Source organism: Podarcis liolepis, assembly GCF_965112155.1.
Source record: "Podarcis liolepis genome assembly, chromosome: 14".
NCBI classification, from domain to species: Eukaryota; Metazoa; Chordata; class Lepidosauria; order Squamata; family Lacertidae; genus Podarcis; species Podarcis liolepis.
In genome coordinates this window covers 3,660,513-3,678,449 of record NC_139569.1, presented here as the reverse complement: position 1 = coordinate 3,678,449, position 17,937 = coordinate 3,660,513, and the positions used below count along the sequence as shown (strand labels likewise).

Genomic DNA, 17,937 nt, shown 5'->3' with positions numbered 1-17,937 from the left:
CAACACAGACTGGTTAAAAAAGCTAATGGGACTGTAAAATATTTAAGGTTTAACCAATATTGGATTTGTGCAGAAACTAATAGTGGGGCTATCTTAGCCGTATTTGTTTATTCTTTATTTATTTATATAGAATTATATAGAATTTCTGTCCCACCCTTCTGTCGTTGGGGGCCTTACAACAACGCTACATGTTCTAAGACATCTTGAGTGAACTGTCAAATTGCCCAATTCTTCCCCACCTCCATTCTGAAGTGTGAATGTTCATCTCACTTAAGCATTACATAGTATGTACATAATGTAATTTAACATAATGTAGCATATTATATAAAGCAGTAACACCCACATAAATACTTTGAGCATTACAGCTACAAGTTGCATGCTCATTTTGTTATAAGTCGCACCTGAATATAAGCTACACCTTTAAAATTGGAGGGGGTGGGGAGGAAAAATGAAAAAATATCCGAATATAAGCCATTCAATTCCTCACTGCTCCTGGCTGCATTCTGGGGGCGGGGGGGGGAGGGGGCTACACTGTGTTGCTGGCAGCCTTTCCCTTTCCTCGCTCTCTCCCTTCCCAGCCTTGGGGGAGAGGATGGAGAACTATTCATGAGGCAGGCGCCACTTTGCCCCTCTCCTGGCACTGTTTGCCCCATGCCACTGGCTGCATACCGTAAGGTCACAAATAAAAGGCACACTTTATCTTTTCACAGTCGGAATTTGGGGGGAAAGTGAGGCTTATAATCAGGCCAACACAGTACAGTGGTACCTCGGGTTACAGATGCTTCAGGTTACAGACACTTCAGGTTACAGACTCTGCTAACCCAGAAATAGTACCTTGGGTTAAGAACTTTGCTTCAGGATGAGAACAGAAATCATGCGGTAGCGGCGTGGTGGCAGTGGGAGGCCACATTAGCTAAAGTGGTACCTCAGGTTAAGAACAGTTTCAGGTTAAGAACGGACCTCCAGAATGAATTGAGTTCTTAACCCGAGGTACTACTGTATATCGTCCTAGAATCTAATTATTCTCATCGGGTATGATAGAGGAAACCAGTTTCCAGTGTAGGCACTAGTTGTGCTAAATCCTCTGATAAGGTAATTGACAGAGAAAACTTATACTCGCATTACACCAGGACTGGAGAGACACTGCCGCTGTTCCAAGCAAATCCCTGCCATACTGTGCTCAGTGTGGAGGGGAGGAAAAAGCTGCACACAGCAAAAATATAAAGACAGGAGAAAAATGGCAGATACATCCACAGCTCTCCTGGCAATACCTCCACAGCCCACCAGCCAATCACTGTACTAGGAGGGACATCCACAGGCCACCCACACAGAAAGAGTCAATGAATATATAATGGAGATGCTCTCTCCCCAGTACACCTCCTGTATCACCACAGCAGGCAAAGCACAAGAGGACACCACTGTGCACCCACACCAGCAGCCCCAGTGGGACAGCCAGAAATGACCCAGGCTTCCCTCCAGGCATTTAAATATAAGAACATAATAATAGTCTTGCTGGATCTGGCCAATGGCCCTCCTAGTCCAGCACCCTGTTCTCACAGTGGCCAACCAGATGCTTGTGGGAAACGTGCAAGTGGGACTCAAGCTGAGGAGTGTCCCCCCCCTCCTGCGGCTTCCAGCAACTGGTAATCTGTTTCTCCTCAAAAACAGTCAGTTCCCCAAGGCCTGTTCATGGAAGGACAGCAAGGGGGGAAGCCAGTCTGACTTCTCTTGGGAGGGAATTCCAAAGCCTGGTAGGACTGAGAGCAGGATGGGTTCATATGAGGGAATAGAGTCAGACAGCCCGGACCTAAGCCATATGGGGCTTGGTAAGTTATAGCCAGGGACACAGGTGGTGCTGTGGGTTAAACCACAGAGCCTAGGACTTGCCCATCAGAAGGTCGGCGGTTCAAATCCTCTTGATGGGGTGAGCTCCCGTTGCTCAGTCCCTGCTCCTGCCAACCTAGCAGTTCGAAAGCACGTCAAAGTGCAAGTAGATAAATAGGTACCGCTCCAGCAGGAAGGTAAACAGCGTTTCCGTGCGCTGCTCTGGTTCACCAGAAGCGGCTTAGTCATGCTGGCCACATGACCTGGAAGCTGTACGCCAGCTCCCTCGGCCAATAAAGCGAGATGAGCGCTGCAACCCCAGAGTTGGTCACGACTGGACCTAATGGTCAGGGGCCCCTTTACCTTTACCTAAGTCATAGCCAGCACTTTGAATTGTGCCTGGAAACAGACTGGTGGCCAGTGGAGAAGTTGTCATGTGTTCCCTATAACTAGCCCCAGCCAACAATGGCTTTTTGAACCAGCTGAAGTTTCAATGGCAGCCCCACATAGAGTGTGTTGCAGTAATCCAAACAGGATGCAATTAAGGTGTGTGTCACCGTGCTTCTAGCTTGCAATGAATTACATTTGAAGTATTTTTCTATACATGTCAAAGTTTAAATTCATAACATTCCTGGAAAAACATCAACAACATTCTTAGGCAACCTTTATGGTGCAGACCATCATTATACCCCTGAAATAATTAGCTGAGTTGTAAATTAATGCAGACAGAGACACATAAGAATTGCTAAACAATTCTTAATTAGAAAATGTCTGAATTGTGAAAGCTAAACTGATCATTTAACAACAGGGTTAATTAGGACTACTTGCATGGTTCAATACTTCTTTTTAAGTAGGTAATCTGATTACAACAGTAAACAAAAGATGCAGACTTTGCGAACTATATGCAGTTAATTATTTTAATCCTAGAAAAATCACACCGGTAATTAAAGCCTCTTCGGAGTAAGACCCTCCTCTCAGGAAGGGAGGGAGTTTATGGGAAGGAAGGGAGTTGATGGGAGTCAGATGAGGATGGGGTGTTGTTCCAACAGCTCCACTCAAAAACTCCTAGGTTGGAAGAGCCGCTAGAACAATGTCTGTGTACCTGCTCAGTGCCTGTCTTCAGATCTCCTGTCTATGTTGTACCTGCCCATGGACTGCTCTATCCTTGCCTCTTGCCTGACCCTTTGTTGTGCACTCCATTTGCTTGGATTGGTGATGGATACTGCTTTGGTTGCTGCTGGCAAGCTCCCCGTTTACTTAGATGCCCAATGGTAACAGGATATATGAGCCAAGCTGGCAATTAAGTTCTTTCTCTCAATTTCCCCATTTTCAGATGGATGTCTACTGGGGGAAAAGAGAGAGAGAGAATACTTGCAGAATATCTCCACCCCCTTATTCAGCCTGGACACTGACGTCCAGCTATGAGGGGCTTCCAGTGGTTCCCTCATTGTGAGAAGTAAAGTTGCAGGGAACCTGGCAGAGAGCCTTCTCAGTAGTTGTGCCTATCCTGTGGAACACCCTACCATCAGATGTTAAAGAATTAAACAATGAAATGACTTTTTGTAGAAAGCTGCCCTGTTTCAGGTTGGGGGGGGGTTGATGTTTCATTTTGTCCCTTTATATTTTGTTGGAAGTTTCCCAGAGTGTCTGGGGTAACTCAGTCAAATGGCTGGGATATTATTATTATTATTATTATTATTATTATTATTATTATTAGGAGGAGGAGTGTGGTGCCACACCATCTTTCGAAGTGATGAAGCTTGCTTCACACTTTCTCTCTCATTATTTTAGTATTTATTTATAGCCTTCCACATCTACTATATGTCTCAAGGCTGTGTCCAGGTGGTTTTAGGGTGGCATGACTGGTACTTGCACTGGTCACTGCACTGCAGGGGGCACCAAATGCTGTAGAACAGAGCATGAGAGGTGTGTATTTGAGTGTGTGAGCGCACCAAATTCTAGCCTTACTCAGGGTGCTGAAGTTTGATAGCTCCAAGTCTGTCACTGGCAGTGTACAAGATATAATGGAGCAACAAAAAAGAAAAATAGAAAAAGAAAAAAGAAAAGAAAAGTCAAAAACATTTTTTTAAAAAGATGAATTTAAAAACTACAGAAAATAGATACCCATGGCAGAAACTTAGGCACCTGATCCACCAATGATGATAAAATTAACGTCAATAGTTTTTATCACTATTGTCACTATTATTATTTTTTCTCCTTTTAGCTTTTATCCTGTATAGTTGGTTTGATCAGTGCTGATGTTTTATTTTGGCAATGTTTATTTCTGGATTACATTCTTGTAGTGGAGAAGTGGGATAGATTTCTATTAAAATAAAGATTCCGGTACCCCTTACTTGCCCCAAATCCCCGTGAAAGAGCTACCATAGAATTGCAACGTAAAGCTGTTTTGCTTACATGCGCCTTAGGAGTGTTTTTTATATTGCAAAATGACATTTTAGAAGCTCTTCTGCTGTTAAATGTGTCAATTTTCAATTGGGGGGAAAAGTCAATTGCCTGTCCAAGGAAATGCAAGTATGCCTTAGTGCTGACGGAGACATTTCTTGGGTGTCCTCCTAGAGTCACTGGGCTTTGCCTCATGCCTCGGTACACACCCGCAAACTTGCACTCCTCAGCACTACCCCAAGGTTGTTATCTCTTGCTGCTTAATTATGGCAATGCCAATGACTGCTATAAAACATAATTATTATTCTCTGTGACCCCTTTTAAAAAACGAGGCCTCATGTAAGATGAAACTTCTGGGTTTCTTAATGTAACTTCTCTTTGCAGACATGGGGAATTTCCAGGATGAGGACCAGAGGAAAACAGTGTCTGAAGGGCAAGCCACAATCCTAAACTTTCCATACATCACAAGCTACCCCAGACCGCAAGTGACTTGGTTTAGAGATGGGCACAAGATTATACCAAGCAGCAGAATGTAAGTTAAAGTAAATTATTGTTTGAAATATGACTAATTGCACTTGATAATGCTGCTTACACGTTAAGCACCCTAATTAAGGTCTGGAGATAATAAAGCAAGCTAATGCATCTGTATAGTGGAGATACGTGGGTGTTTTAGGACTGGGTTTAAAACCCTTCAGCAGAATAATTTGTGTGATAATAATATTTTGGCCTACTCCTGTAGCAGCCTGATCCTTGCTCTTTCTAACCATTGTCTTGGCATGCTTTTAGGAAAGCACACAATTATCCGACTAGCAATGATTTCCGGTATTTACCTATAAAATGGGGTTTTGCATACTGTGCTGCTGTTTTCTTTGACAATGAAATGGCAATTAGTTTTTGTTTTCTTTTATACTCTTTTACCCTGCAATGACAGTGTTGTTTTTTTTCCTTTGGTCTAATTAGCACTTCACCCATTCATAGTGAAACAGTTGCACTCTGATTACCTAAGCCTTGTCTCTAGGTGTACCAGTGTTCTCAATTTTGACACATCTAAAATGCCAATCTGATTTTAACTTGAGCTTTACCCTTCCTGTTAATTAGGGTATTTTAAAACATATTTTAGTCCTCCAGCATTTCCCTTATGTAATTTAGTTAGCAATTAATGGATCATCAAGGCTTTTTGTATGTAGTGGATCAGCAATGTCAGAAGAGCAATGTACATACATCCAGCTGTCCAAGGAATGTTATAGGAGGATTGTGTGTGTAATAGTTGACTGTACCTCCTTGTCTCTTGCCGTTAAACCCTCTATGACTGCCCCCCTCCTTATCTCTCCACTCTTATATCATGATATGTCTCTGGCAGGGCCGGATTTAGGTTTGATGAGGCCCTAAGCTACTGAAGGTAATGGGGGCCTTTATATGACCAGCTGTCCTTTGTCAACAACAAATCGTTGCTGTTTTTTGTGTTGAATATATTCTATATGGTAATTTATGGACCTAATAGGTATCTAAAGCCATTTGGACATAACAAAATATGTATTTTACCAAAGTAATTGTTGAACTGAAATACAACTAAGAAGATGTATATTTTTGGGGGGCCCCAAGAGAGTGGGGCCCTAAGCTATAGCTTGTTTAGTTTATACATTAATCCAGCACTGGTCTCTGGCCATTAGCTTCACCCCTCAGAAGTTTCCTGGCTCCTCCCTAAAAATTGCCATTCATTTCATTAGTTATATGTTGCTTCTCAGGGATGTTCCTTCCCTGAGGTACCTCACAACTTATTAAAACAAAGCATAAGATAACACAAATATAAAGCTATAATGTAAAACACAGCTAATCTAAAACAGTATTGGAAGAGAATAATAGACTTAAACTCACTCAAAAGCTGGCTGGCTTTCTTTTAAAAATCTGTAGGGTTCTCCTAAAAAGCAGCAGAGAGGAGGCCATATGCATCTCCCTGGCAAAGAGGTTGCAGAAGTGATGGGGTCATGACAGGAAAGGCTCTGTCTCTGGTACTTACCAGCCTAACAATTTTTGCTGAAGGACCAGAGAGCAGGGCCTCAGAAGCCAAGAGTAAGGCTCTGGCAGGTTGATATGAGTTCAGGTGGCCCTGCAGATGGCCTCAAAAGACTCCTCCTCCTGCTGCCCTATAATCTGTGGAAATGCCTCCTGGAACACCTGCATGGTATTATGTCTCTTGCTTCAACTCCCTCCCCCAAACCTACTTTTTATTTGAAGCCTTTGGCACAACCCCATCTATACTGTAACATAACTCCTTGTTACTGAAGCCACTGCATGTTGTTTCCCTGTTCACCTCTGCCTCTCCTCCATCTTTTGATTGCCCTGTATCAAATTTTAGACACTGAGTTTCTTGGGACAGGGATCTGCCCTCTTGTTCTCTGTAAAAGTACCATGGACACTAATGGCAATTTATTATTAAAAATACTTTTAATCAGGGAGAACATTCTATCTTGTTAATTTTGTAATGCTTTTACCCTTTCCTTGTTAAGTACAATGAACATTTGGTTACTTTTAATTGTATATTAATAAACGTTATGCCATTGAATATATGGGGAGCAGCTTTGTCAGAACAAAAGACTAAATATCAAGGCAGTGGAATTCAGGATGGGGTTACTAGGGGTTCTGTTGCTTCAGAAATATAAATGTTAGAATTAAAATGTATCAAAATATAGACAGCACTCACTTAATTTACATTTTAATATCTATTTTTGTTATTTTCCAGGCTTGTATATACCAATGCTCAGATAGTAAGGATGTAGCCTTACTATCACTGATAAATTTGTAAATTAGAAACTATATATTCTGATGTTTAACATTAACATACTAATTTACTTTTTATTTTTTAAATAATCTGTCGAGAGAGATCTCATTATAGTTCCTGACACATTATCTCATCATTCTTCTTTTGGATATATTTTTGCAAACTTTGTTCATTCCTCCTTATTCTTCCTAATGGTTACTATTGACACCTTAAGATGGTTTCTGTTCCTACTAGAGACACCCTGAACTTGTAATAAGTAGAGAAAATAGTCCAATTTCTTATTCTTCTTTGTGGGTCATTAAGTTAAGAACTGTCAGTTATTTAGGCTAGGATAGAAAACCATTATGATTCAGTGAAGAGATGAGTTTTCACCTTCCTTCCCTCGTCAAAAGTCAAGAGAGAGATCCTGCATATATGAAACTGCAGTGACTGAAGAAGGGAGTTTTCTTCAAGGGGGAAGAAAAGCCCCTGGGCAATTTATTTCAGATACTAAGGATTGTAAATTAAATAGTTTCATAACTCAAAAATGAATAATCTTTTTTTTAAAAAAAAAAACACCCGTTCAACAATGTATTGATTCAGCAGGCAAAAATTTTTTAGCTGTGTTTGGCAAGGATTGTTTTTGCTAGCAGTTCATTGCACATTAAATACAATGTGTAAAACACATGCACACACAGACCACACTATTCATTGTTACCTTGTCCTTGGCTACATTTCTGGCTGGTTCTTCAAGAGATGAGTCATGCTGTATACTCCAAGATGCTCCATTTTCACTTTGGTTGTGGCTAGGGTAGCCTCTTTAATGCTCTACAGAAATAACATTAAAAACAGTTCAAAAGTGGGATCTTAAAACTGTAAGGTCACATTCTACCATCTGAAGGTGAGACTTTACTTTCTGACGGCTACATTTTTTCTATCCCAGTAATGCTACCAAATTTAGCTTCTGTTGTAATGTGTGTGTTTTTTTACTAGTAAATCACTTAAACTCAGAAGAAATGCAATGTTTTTCTTTACTCTTGTCCTATACCTAACAATCTGCATGTTTTGCTTAAGGCTAGAAGCTGGTTCAGTAAAGATGAGATTTTACATTTTCAGAAACGGGATCATCCATTGTGTGTTCCTTTTTCCATTTAAATAAGTGAAACTTTCTTCTGAGTAAACATGAATAGGTCTTACTTGCAATTGTATTTTTATTATTGTTTAATATGAAGGAATGGTTATTGAAGTTATTGGAGGCAATGTTTATGTGTTTGATTAGAGAAAAACCATTGTTAATTGTTTTGGACTTTTTGTGGGAAAAGGAAAGGGAAAGAATTTGAGAGATTTGGGTCTGAAGATTGAGAAAATATTGCCCAACAGGAAGTAGAATAGTTGGATGTTATCCTAGAGTGAATATTTTGAATAATTTCTTTTATGTAACTGACAGTCGGAAAACTAGAAGTCCTTTTAATCTTTTCTTTTCTCCTTTCATTCTTTTCTTTCTTTCTTCTTTTATTTTTCCTTTGGTGTCCTCTGCTCTGAGCCATTACTGGGGTCCAAGGATTACACTCACACATGGAGGTAATGGATGGATGGAAGGACCCTGAGTGGGAGGAAGGGAAGGAAGACCTCTCAGAGTGAGAGATTGGGAGAAGAAGGGAAAGCTCCCAGGTGAAAGCTGGGCGGGCTCACCACTTTCTGTGTGAGACAAGGGTTAAGAAATACCTTTAAGAGAGGACTCTGTGTTTTCTTTCTCTGTTTTTGTTTTTATTTAGTTTCTTTTATCTTGTATTTTCATGAAACGGGTTTAACAAAAATCTTATGAAGAAAAAAGAAAAGAAAAGAAAAGTTCCAATGTATTTTAACAGCCCTAGGGTGTTTTGACCGTTAGCATTTCACATCTAACCTTATGCAGTTAAACAACTTTATTGCTTCATGGAGAAAGATGCTTTGCTGATTGGAGTTCCTTGTTCAAACAATCAACTGAGTCAGCTTCATTAACTCTGAACTCCCAAAATTCGGGATCTGCCCTGTCCAATACGCCCTGTCCAATACACTTAAAAGCATTCAAGCAAAGGTGGAGGGTGACCAAGATGATTAAGAGTCTGGAAGTCAAGCCTTGAGGAACAGTTGAGGGAGTTGCGTATGTTTAGCATGGAAAAGAGGAGACTGCCAGGAAATATGATGACATCTTCAAATATCTAAAGGACTGTCACAAGGACTTTGGAGCAAGCTTGTTTTCTCCTGCTCTGAAGGATAGAGCTAGAACCAATGGATTCAAGGTACAAGAAAGGAGATTCTGACTGAACAATCAGAAAGAACTTTCTGAACAGTGAGAACTGTTCAACAGTGGAATGATCCCTCCCAACTCTGCAATTCTATGGTTCAGTGAAAGATCAGTTATTCTGGGAAGCAAAAGCCTCCATGCAGTATTTAGCCAGGTTCCTCTAGCAGCAAAAGAAAGAATATTCTCAAGAGAGAGCGCACACATTATTGTGGTTTTGAGGGATGGATTGGGGAGGACAAGTTTAGCTCCGGCCCATATCATCTACCAACTGTGGCAAGCTTCTCACATTGCCTAATTATGGAGTCAGCATAGTTGTACTCCATGGGAAAAGAGGTTACTTGTTCATTGAGACATCCTGATATTTTCTATTGGTGGTGCATAGCAAACTTGAGCAAACTGGCTTGCAGCTCCCAGGCAATTTGGCTGAAGAGTGGATATTCCACATTAATTCTTTCCTGTTAAGGCTGTTCTCCAGGCTCCTGTTAGTTAACATTGAACTTTTGATTGTGAACTTGCCTTAGCACAGCTTATCAGTAGCATTTGATAAATACCTGTCTTAGCAAAGCTTATCTTTGAGTTCTCCTGTTGTGTATTTCTACAAATATCAAAATATTGTTTTGACTTTTTCTAAATTGTGGAAATCTAGATACCTTCATTGTCATAGTGCACTGTAAAGTGACAGATATTAGGCTGCTTCTGAACTAATTTATTGGCTTTTGCATTAAACTGCTTTGGATTTTTTTAAATTAATTATGCTGCCCAGTGCTTTGGTAGTCATTTCTCATATTTATTAAATAGTTCTTTAATGCACGCTGTGCTTGAAATGCTTCATCTAAAGGCTCCCTTGTGCTTGCTGGATCACTGCTCTGAAGATCGGAAGTGAAGTTATATCTTTTTAAGACTTTATCTAGAAGGTGTCTATAGAGAAGTAGAATGCATGATTTGCTCCCTTCTTAAATCCATCCACAGTAAATATTCTGCACTGCTTTCATCCATTTGGTACTTGCTGATTTCCTTGAGGATTTTCTGATACACCAGCTGTTGTGGACGCCACCCCTGCTCAACTGTGATAGGATGATTTACCATTCTTGTGCCAGGAATGTAGTAATCCAATTTACTAATTTTGATCTCTTCATTACATGTTATCATTTTAAGCTCTTTAAGTTGTTTCAGCATCTTTTGGGTTTGCTTATATGTTTCACTCCTTATATTTATAGACAGAAAAAACTCACTAGGTGGTTGCTTTTTTATTTGAGTCGTGCTGATATTTAAATTAATTTACAGTCTTCAGCATCTGAAAGAAGGTGCCTGGTTATTAGTTTTTTTCTTCAAGAAAATCTGCCTTCTAGTAGTTAATGGAGTTATTTTTGGTATAGAACAAGTTCAGTTCAAGTTATTGTTTGATAATCAGTAGCATTTGAGATGTATAACTTACTTTATGACTAGTTTGCTAGGGCAACCAGAAGAACGATTAGTAAAGCATTTTTATCAGATAAGATCTTTTATATAACTGAACAGATGGCTAAGTTTTTCCTAATTACCTTGCACAGAAAAGGGCAACTGACCATATTAACAAAACTGGAGAAACTGTATATTTTGTGTATGGTTTGTGCTCTGCATTTTAACCTGAATGGGTCTTATGACTGTAATAAAGTTATGGATTGCCGGGCAAAAATTATCAGCAAATGTAGCTCATCAAAAGTGACAGAGATATTTCATTCTCCTTGGCTTCTTTGCAAGAACAAGGAAGTCATCAGAATCAACTCATTTGTATTTCTTCTTCAGCTGCATGATGGGTGTCCAAACGCTGCCCCGTGCTGTCTGGCATAGGTAAAGGTAAAGGAACCCCTGAGTGTTAGGTCCAGTCGTGGATGACTCTGGGGTTGCAGTGCTCATCTCACTTTACTGGCCAAGGGAGCCGGCGTACAACGTCCGGGTCATGTGGCCAGCATGACTAAGCCACTTCTTGCAAACCAGAGCAGTGCATGGAAATGCCATTTACCTTCCCGCCAGAGCAGTGCCTATTTAGCTACTTGCATTTTGACATGCTTTCGAACTGCTAGGTTGGCAGGAGCTCCTCAAGGGCACACTTAGTGTTTCTGTCTGTGCAAAGTCAAGACATGTGCAGCAGGGCTTCCTCTGGCTGTCTCACCCTCAAAATCTGTGAGGAATTCTCCCACTCCCAGTGCTAGTCATTCACAAGAGTGGCCCAAGCAGTTTCAGTCTTAAAAATCAGGCTAGTAGCCAGATTTCTGCAGGGTTGAAATTATGTTTAATTTTACATAATATTTTTCCATAGGTAGCTGATGTTTTTTGACCCAAGGTTGTGGTAGGCTACCTTGTGGCTGGGTCTTATGTTTGGATCACAAGTTGAATCACAAGACAATGATGAAAGGACCTGCAACCTGAGTGCCTTTGCTAATGTTTATATGTGCAATCAAGCTGCTTGCATTATACAGACACACAAAGAATTGCATGTAGCAGTTGGTCTTTGGGTGTTGCAGTAGAAGAAAGAGGGAGATACAATATTTAATTATTTTTTTTAGCTAGAAAGCTACATTTTAGTAAAAGATGTTTAAAGGCTCACACTGGGACTAGTGTAAAAAAGTTTATAAGACTGAAACAATGTATCTTTTGCCATTTGTAACATTTTAAACCAGGTTTTCTTAGGAAAGGAACTTATTTCTTGTGTTAAAGAAGATTTCTTCCTGTGCAAAGATCACATCAGAGATCTTCCTCTGGTGCAATATGTAACATGCAGATCCCATCAATTGTCAAGCTGATTTGCCACATGATCAAGAAGGTTTTCAAAAAATGATAAATGAAGACTAGCCTTCTGTTATTTCTCAGCAGAATCTTAAGGCCTCACTTAAGAAGGAATAGGCTGAATCCTTTTGGGCAAGGGACCCACTGAGCACCAAAATCAATGGGCTGGCCAGTCTCTAGCAGGTAGATCTTATCAGTCAGGAAGGGTAAGAATTAAATATACATGTGGTCAGCTGGGCCTCTCCAAGCTACTTGTCCACACACTTTGAAAAGCACATGACCCTGTAGCCATTCTATGCATGTGTAAAATAAAGTAATATTGTAATTAATTTAGAATTGCATAAAACAATATTGCCTGTTTGTGCATTTATCATAGTTGACTGAGCACCTGTCTCAAAAGCTCTCTGCCTTTTGGCACTTTACCAGAAATACCAAGACCTATGCAGTGCAGATTCACATGCGTCTCTATGTTTCAACAACAGTATATCAGTGCGTGCTTGTTTTGTAAGTGGCTATTTATATTTTTGTGGCTTTTCATAAGCTGCCCTGAGCATCAAATGATAAGGCAGTGTATGGATGCCTAACATAAAACTACAGATTTATGGTAGGTGTACATTTGAAGCCATGCTTTCTCTGCAGTAGCAAATCTGCAAGGAGACTAGCTGCTCATGCAAAATCCAATACAACCTTGATTTGAAAGAGCAAATTATCTTAATTTTATCTTGTCTCATAAAGAGATTAGTATATAATTTTTCCCTTGGGAAATTGTATGTAAGTACTAGTGTCAATCTGAGGAAACAAACACTGCAGGTGCTTATCATAGTAGACAGGAATACATGTTTTAGAAAGTGCCAGGCTTCTACTTAACTATAGGTTGTTTCCATCAAAGTGCATTCCTTTCTCTTCCAGCCAAGAACAGGAGTGTCTTATACCTCTTACACGTGTCATCCTCTTATGGTGTCCTATAATTCCTGCAATACACAGATGAAACACCTCAAACTTTCAGATTCTGTTGTCGTGTTAAGCTTGCTTGTGCAGTAATATCAGCAGCCTGTCACATGCAGGTGGCTAGATCTTCTCAGGTGAATTATAGGTATTATTGTGTGTTTAAATGCTAGAACTACCATACAGCTCTATCACTGAAGGCTCAAGCAGCTTCAGTTTCTTCAAAACAAGACAGTCCCTGCCCCCAGGCTTACAATCTACAAAATGATGCAACACACAAGGGAAAGGGGGCAGGGTAGGAAGGCAAAAATCAAAACCAAAACTCAGGCACCAGTTTCTAAACAGTTGCTCCTATAATGATCAGCTGGCATAGTTGAGGGGCAGGAGGTGCCTGGTGAAGCTGGGCCTCCAGCAAATCTGATGAAATGAGCCCTGCTTCCCAGCTCTCCCACTGCTGGAATTTTGTCAGGGCAGATTTATATAATCACAAACAAAAAATATTGCATATGTGAGGAGTGCTCACAAGGGTTGGTACAGCTGAACTAATACAAAGCTGTTGACCTCATCCATTGGTGGGGAGCCTAAACAAGGAAATTCCTAACCTCATATGTCTTTGCAATTGTTCTGTTGAAGTCTTTATTAACATCTTTTCATGCATGTAATGTTGTCAGGCATATTGTGCCCTTTCTTGCTAAGATAGATTGGCAAAGACTGCAATGGAACACTTAGAACATCATAGCTATAGTCAGTTACCTTTGTATGGCTAGAAAAGGAAGCAAACAAACAAACAAACAAACTAATAAATAAATAAATAAATAAATAAATAAATAAATCTCTGAAAATCACCTGCTAGGGCTTGCAGTTTTTGCTTTGATTATGCAATGGCTCAGCTTAATGTTCTATCTATCCATTTTTCACTTGAAAACAAACACCACTTTATTGTACGTCTGCTGAACCAATACCAGTGCTGCACTTTTCTGCAAATATTAGCCTGCCTTACAGCTTATGCCAGTTGCACATAATTGCATTTCACATATACCAGATAATACTTTAATTAAAATTGTGATAATTAGCATGTATTTTTAATGAACAATAAATTCTGAGATTGCCAAGCCAATGGTGCATTTTCTGAATAATACTGCTGCTTATGGTGGGGGAGAAAAGAAAATGAAGCTTTTAAATATGCAAGGTTTATTTTTAGAATGTCAGTATTTATCCATACATACATTAAAACTCCCAGATCTGTATAGGTTGCCTTCTTGAGCTACACAGCTATAGATATAAAAGCCAACACAATGAAGCTTCCCTCCCATTGTTAGGGTTTAATTTGAGTAAGTCTTACAAACCCTGCTTCCTAAATCATCTCAGTTTGTTATGGCCTCTTCAAATACGCTTTCCACTGCTGGGTGGCTGTTAATGCTTCATTACCTGCCTCATTTCCACCCTGGGTGTAGACATAAAAGTTTATCTTGTTGCCAGCAATGGATGTTGATGTGCCATAACTATTCCAACATGCAAAGGGCCTATGTTACACATATGCTCACTGACCTAGAAGTCCTGTGTGTGTTGGTTTTAATTTGGTTAAAATGGAAAAAAACAAAACAAAAACCTAGCTATGGTAAAATTTTATAAAAGAGAATTCATTGGATATCTAAGATCCAGGTTTTGACGCAAGAACTCTTTGGTGAGAGAGCCCCAGCAGTGATTTAAAATCACAAAACATGTAGCAAAGTAAAGCATACAAATCTAGGCTTCTAGACCTTTAAAATGTCTCCTCCTAAGTTTCTTACTTACAATCTCTTCAAAGATCAGATTCATGGCTTTTTCTATGCAACAGTAGGAAAAAACAGGCTTAGGTTCCCCAAAAGGTAAATGGTTCTAAATTATTTGTATAGAAACACAAATATGGTTTGCTTAAGCCACACTGTCTAAGCTTGGGGCATCCAGCTTAGACCTCTTTCATGTGGTGAAAATAAAAAACCAAAGAGTTTCATAGAATCATAGAATTGGAAGAGACCACAAGGGCCATCGAGTCCAACCCCCTGCACTCCTGACATATGGTTGTCAAGCCTCTGCTTAAAGACCTCCAAAGAAGGAGACTCCACCACACTCCTTGGCAGCAAATTCCACTGTCGAACAGCTCTTACTGTCAGGAAGTTCTTCCTAATGTTTAGGTGGAATCTTCTTTCTTGTAGTTTGGATCCATTGCTTCGTGTCTGCTTCTCTGGAGCAGCAGAAAACAACTTTTCTCCCGCCTCTATGTGACATCCTTTTATATATTTGAACATGGCTATCATATCACCCCTTAACCTCCTCTTCTCCAGGCTAAACATGCCCAGCTCCCTTAGCCATTCCTCATAAGGCATCGTTTCCAGGCCTTTGACCATTTTGGTTGCCCTCCTCTGGACACGTTCCAGTTTGTCAGTGTCCTCCTTGAATTGTGTTTATTGAATTGGAGTTTATTCCTTTCCTCCCATGGTGAGGGGGTGCAACCTAGCTAATCCTGGTAGGATTCATGCATTTTTTTTTAGAGTTGAGCATGTTGGTTGTATGAGGCTGATATATCCCACAGTGTGTGAGTAGGATGTTCAGAAAGGATCCTTTTGGGACACATATCTAACAGTGATCTTAGTAATTAAAGTGAAAAGCACATAGTTTAGTACATTTCAAGGTGCGAAAAAGTATATCAGTACTACAGGCCATGACCTCTTCTCTTATAGCTTTTCTATAGATCTCTCTTGATGATCATTGACCTCTCTGCCTTTCCTGCCTGCCTTTATGTACTTTCAGAGACATTTCTTTTGTTGAGTAGCAGCAAGACAAGAGATCAAAAAAGCTAAATCAACAACCAGTGTCCACAACACCACTGCCAGGCAGGCCTTTTGTGCTATCAGAGCAAATAATCTCTTGGCCTTCCCTGCCTCCCTTCATGCCATTGTGGTGATGTTCAGAAGGCTGGTGCTGGCCACAATACTATCTTGGCTCTGCACTGACTGTCCCTGCACAACTGGTCATGTTGTGCCAATGCCTGATGATCGTCTTCCAAAGCAACTACTCTATTCCAAACTTAAAAATGGAAAGCGCAGTGCTGATGGTCAACAAAAGATGTTTAAAGACTGTCTCAAGGCAAATCTAAAAAAATGTAATATAAACACTGACAACTGGGATACACTGGCATGCAAGTGCTTCAGTTGGAGAACAGCCTTTACCAAAGGTGCCATGGGCTTTGAAGACACTTGAACTTAGGACGCAAGGGAGAAATGTGCTAAGAGGAAGGCACACTTGGCAAATCCACACCATGATCAGCTCCCACCTGGAAACCAATGTCCTCACTGTGAAGGATGTGTGGATCCAGAACTAGCATCCACGGTCACTTACGGACTCACTGTTAAAACTGTGTTTATGGAAGACAATCTTACTCAGCTACGAGTGACTGCCAAAGAAGAAAAAAGAAGAAGAGTTTGTATTTGTATTTGATATCCCGCTTTATCACTATCCGAAGGAGTCTCTATGCGGCTAACATTCTCCTTTCCCTTCCTCCCCCACAACAAACACTCTGTGAGGTGAGTGGGACTGAGAGACTTCAAGAAGTGTGACTGGCCCAAGGTCACCCAGCAGCTGCATGTGGAGGAGCGGAGACGCAGACCCGGTTCCCCAGATTACGAGTCTATCGCTCTTAACCACTACACCACACTGGCTCTCAAGACTCTCCCCCCTTTCCAAGAGCTGCAGCTTAATGCTTCTAGAAATCACAAGTAGGAAAAGAATAGGTACCTGGCTACCTATCAATGGAATGACTTTGGGGCATATTTATATCACAAACGTATGCCAGTTTTACTCCAGTTGAAGTGTGGTCGCTTCCTCATTGTGGTGAGAAAATAAACCTAGGAAGAACAGTAGGCTTGCTCTTCATTGAGTGTTCATTCATTTTATTTATTTAAGGCATGGATCACCTTTTGCATGCATCTCAAGGCCATTTAGAAGCATGCCACAAAAGCAGCTAAAAATAGTTGTTAAAGCAGTACGAACTACAACACAAAATGAGTTTAAAAACAACACAGAATGGACACCTAAGGCAGAGAGCTTTTCATCCAACTGGAAAAGCTTGCCAAAACAAAAATGTCTTTAAGTGTTACTGGAAAGTGCAGATAGTGGGAGTCTGTCATATCTCTACAGGGATGCTGTTCCACAAAAGTCAGGCAACCATATTCATTCTCATATTATTTGCCCGAAACTGCAGAGGTTATATGGCAACAACTGTTTGTTCAGCATTCCTCTTGATATGGCTGCTCAGAGGTTATTTTTTATCGTTTTTTTATTTGGATTTATATTCCACTCCTTGTCAATTTTGTGATCCCAGAGTGGGTAACAACAATTTTCATAAAAAATTATTTAAGCAAAATTCAAAATAATCTGCAGCAAACACATACAAAGCAGCCAGCAATAATGATCAGAACCAACCCCATTGAAATATGGCTGCAATTACCAAAGCCTTCCCCAACAACGCGATAACAGAATATCTGACAAAATATCTCCCACTGGCTGCCAATAAAAATGGGGTAAGAAAAAATGTTTTAAATTGGTGTCAAAGATGGCTTAAGATGATGCTTACCCTCCATTATGTTGGGATACTGCCAGGGAGACATCATCCATCTAGGCCCCACGTCGATTCCGGACGATCCATCGATCTTCCGTAGACACGCAGTATCATTCAATTAGCGACACGAGCCCCAGAAATAGCTTCCCACATTCCAGAGCTCTTGCATGTTCTATCAGTAGATAATGCACAGCGAAAGATGCACGCAGGAGAGCATTATTTACAATTTTATTCAGCGTTGGTCAGAACAAAGAAAACATGACTGCCTGCTTCGGTGTCTCAGGCACAGAGAGAGAAACGAAAGCAAAGACAAAACATAAACTTCCTGTGAACAGGAAATACGCAGACTCTGTGACT

General features: G+C 40.4%; 1 protein-coding gene and 1 long non-coding RNA gene across 9 annotated transcripts in view; both read left to right on the top strand.

The window, feature by feature from the left end:
* The window catches only part of SDK1 (sidekick cell adhesion molecule 1), a 596,711-nt gene that overhangs the window by 140,466 nt on the left and 438,308 nt on the right, over positions 1-17,937 (top strand). For all 8 annotated transcript variants that reach the window (XM_083474661.1, XM_083474660.1, XM_083474664.1 and 5 more), the window contains exon 5: positions 4,612-4,759. In XM_083474661.1, coding sequence (XP_083330787.1) covers positions 4,612-4,759 — 148 coding nt within the window. The remainder of the gene's footprint in view (positions 1-4,611; positions 4,760-17,937) is intronic.
* Positions 11,608-16,057, top strand: LOC310693159. Its single transcript, XR_014519023.1, has 2 exons — positions 11,608-12,221; positions 15,774-16,057. It is a non-coding gene; the product is annotated as an uncharacterized lncRNA (long non-coding RNA).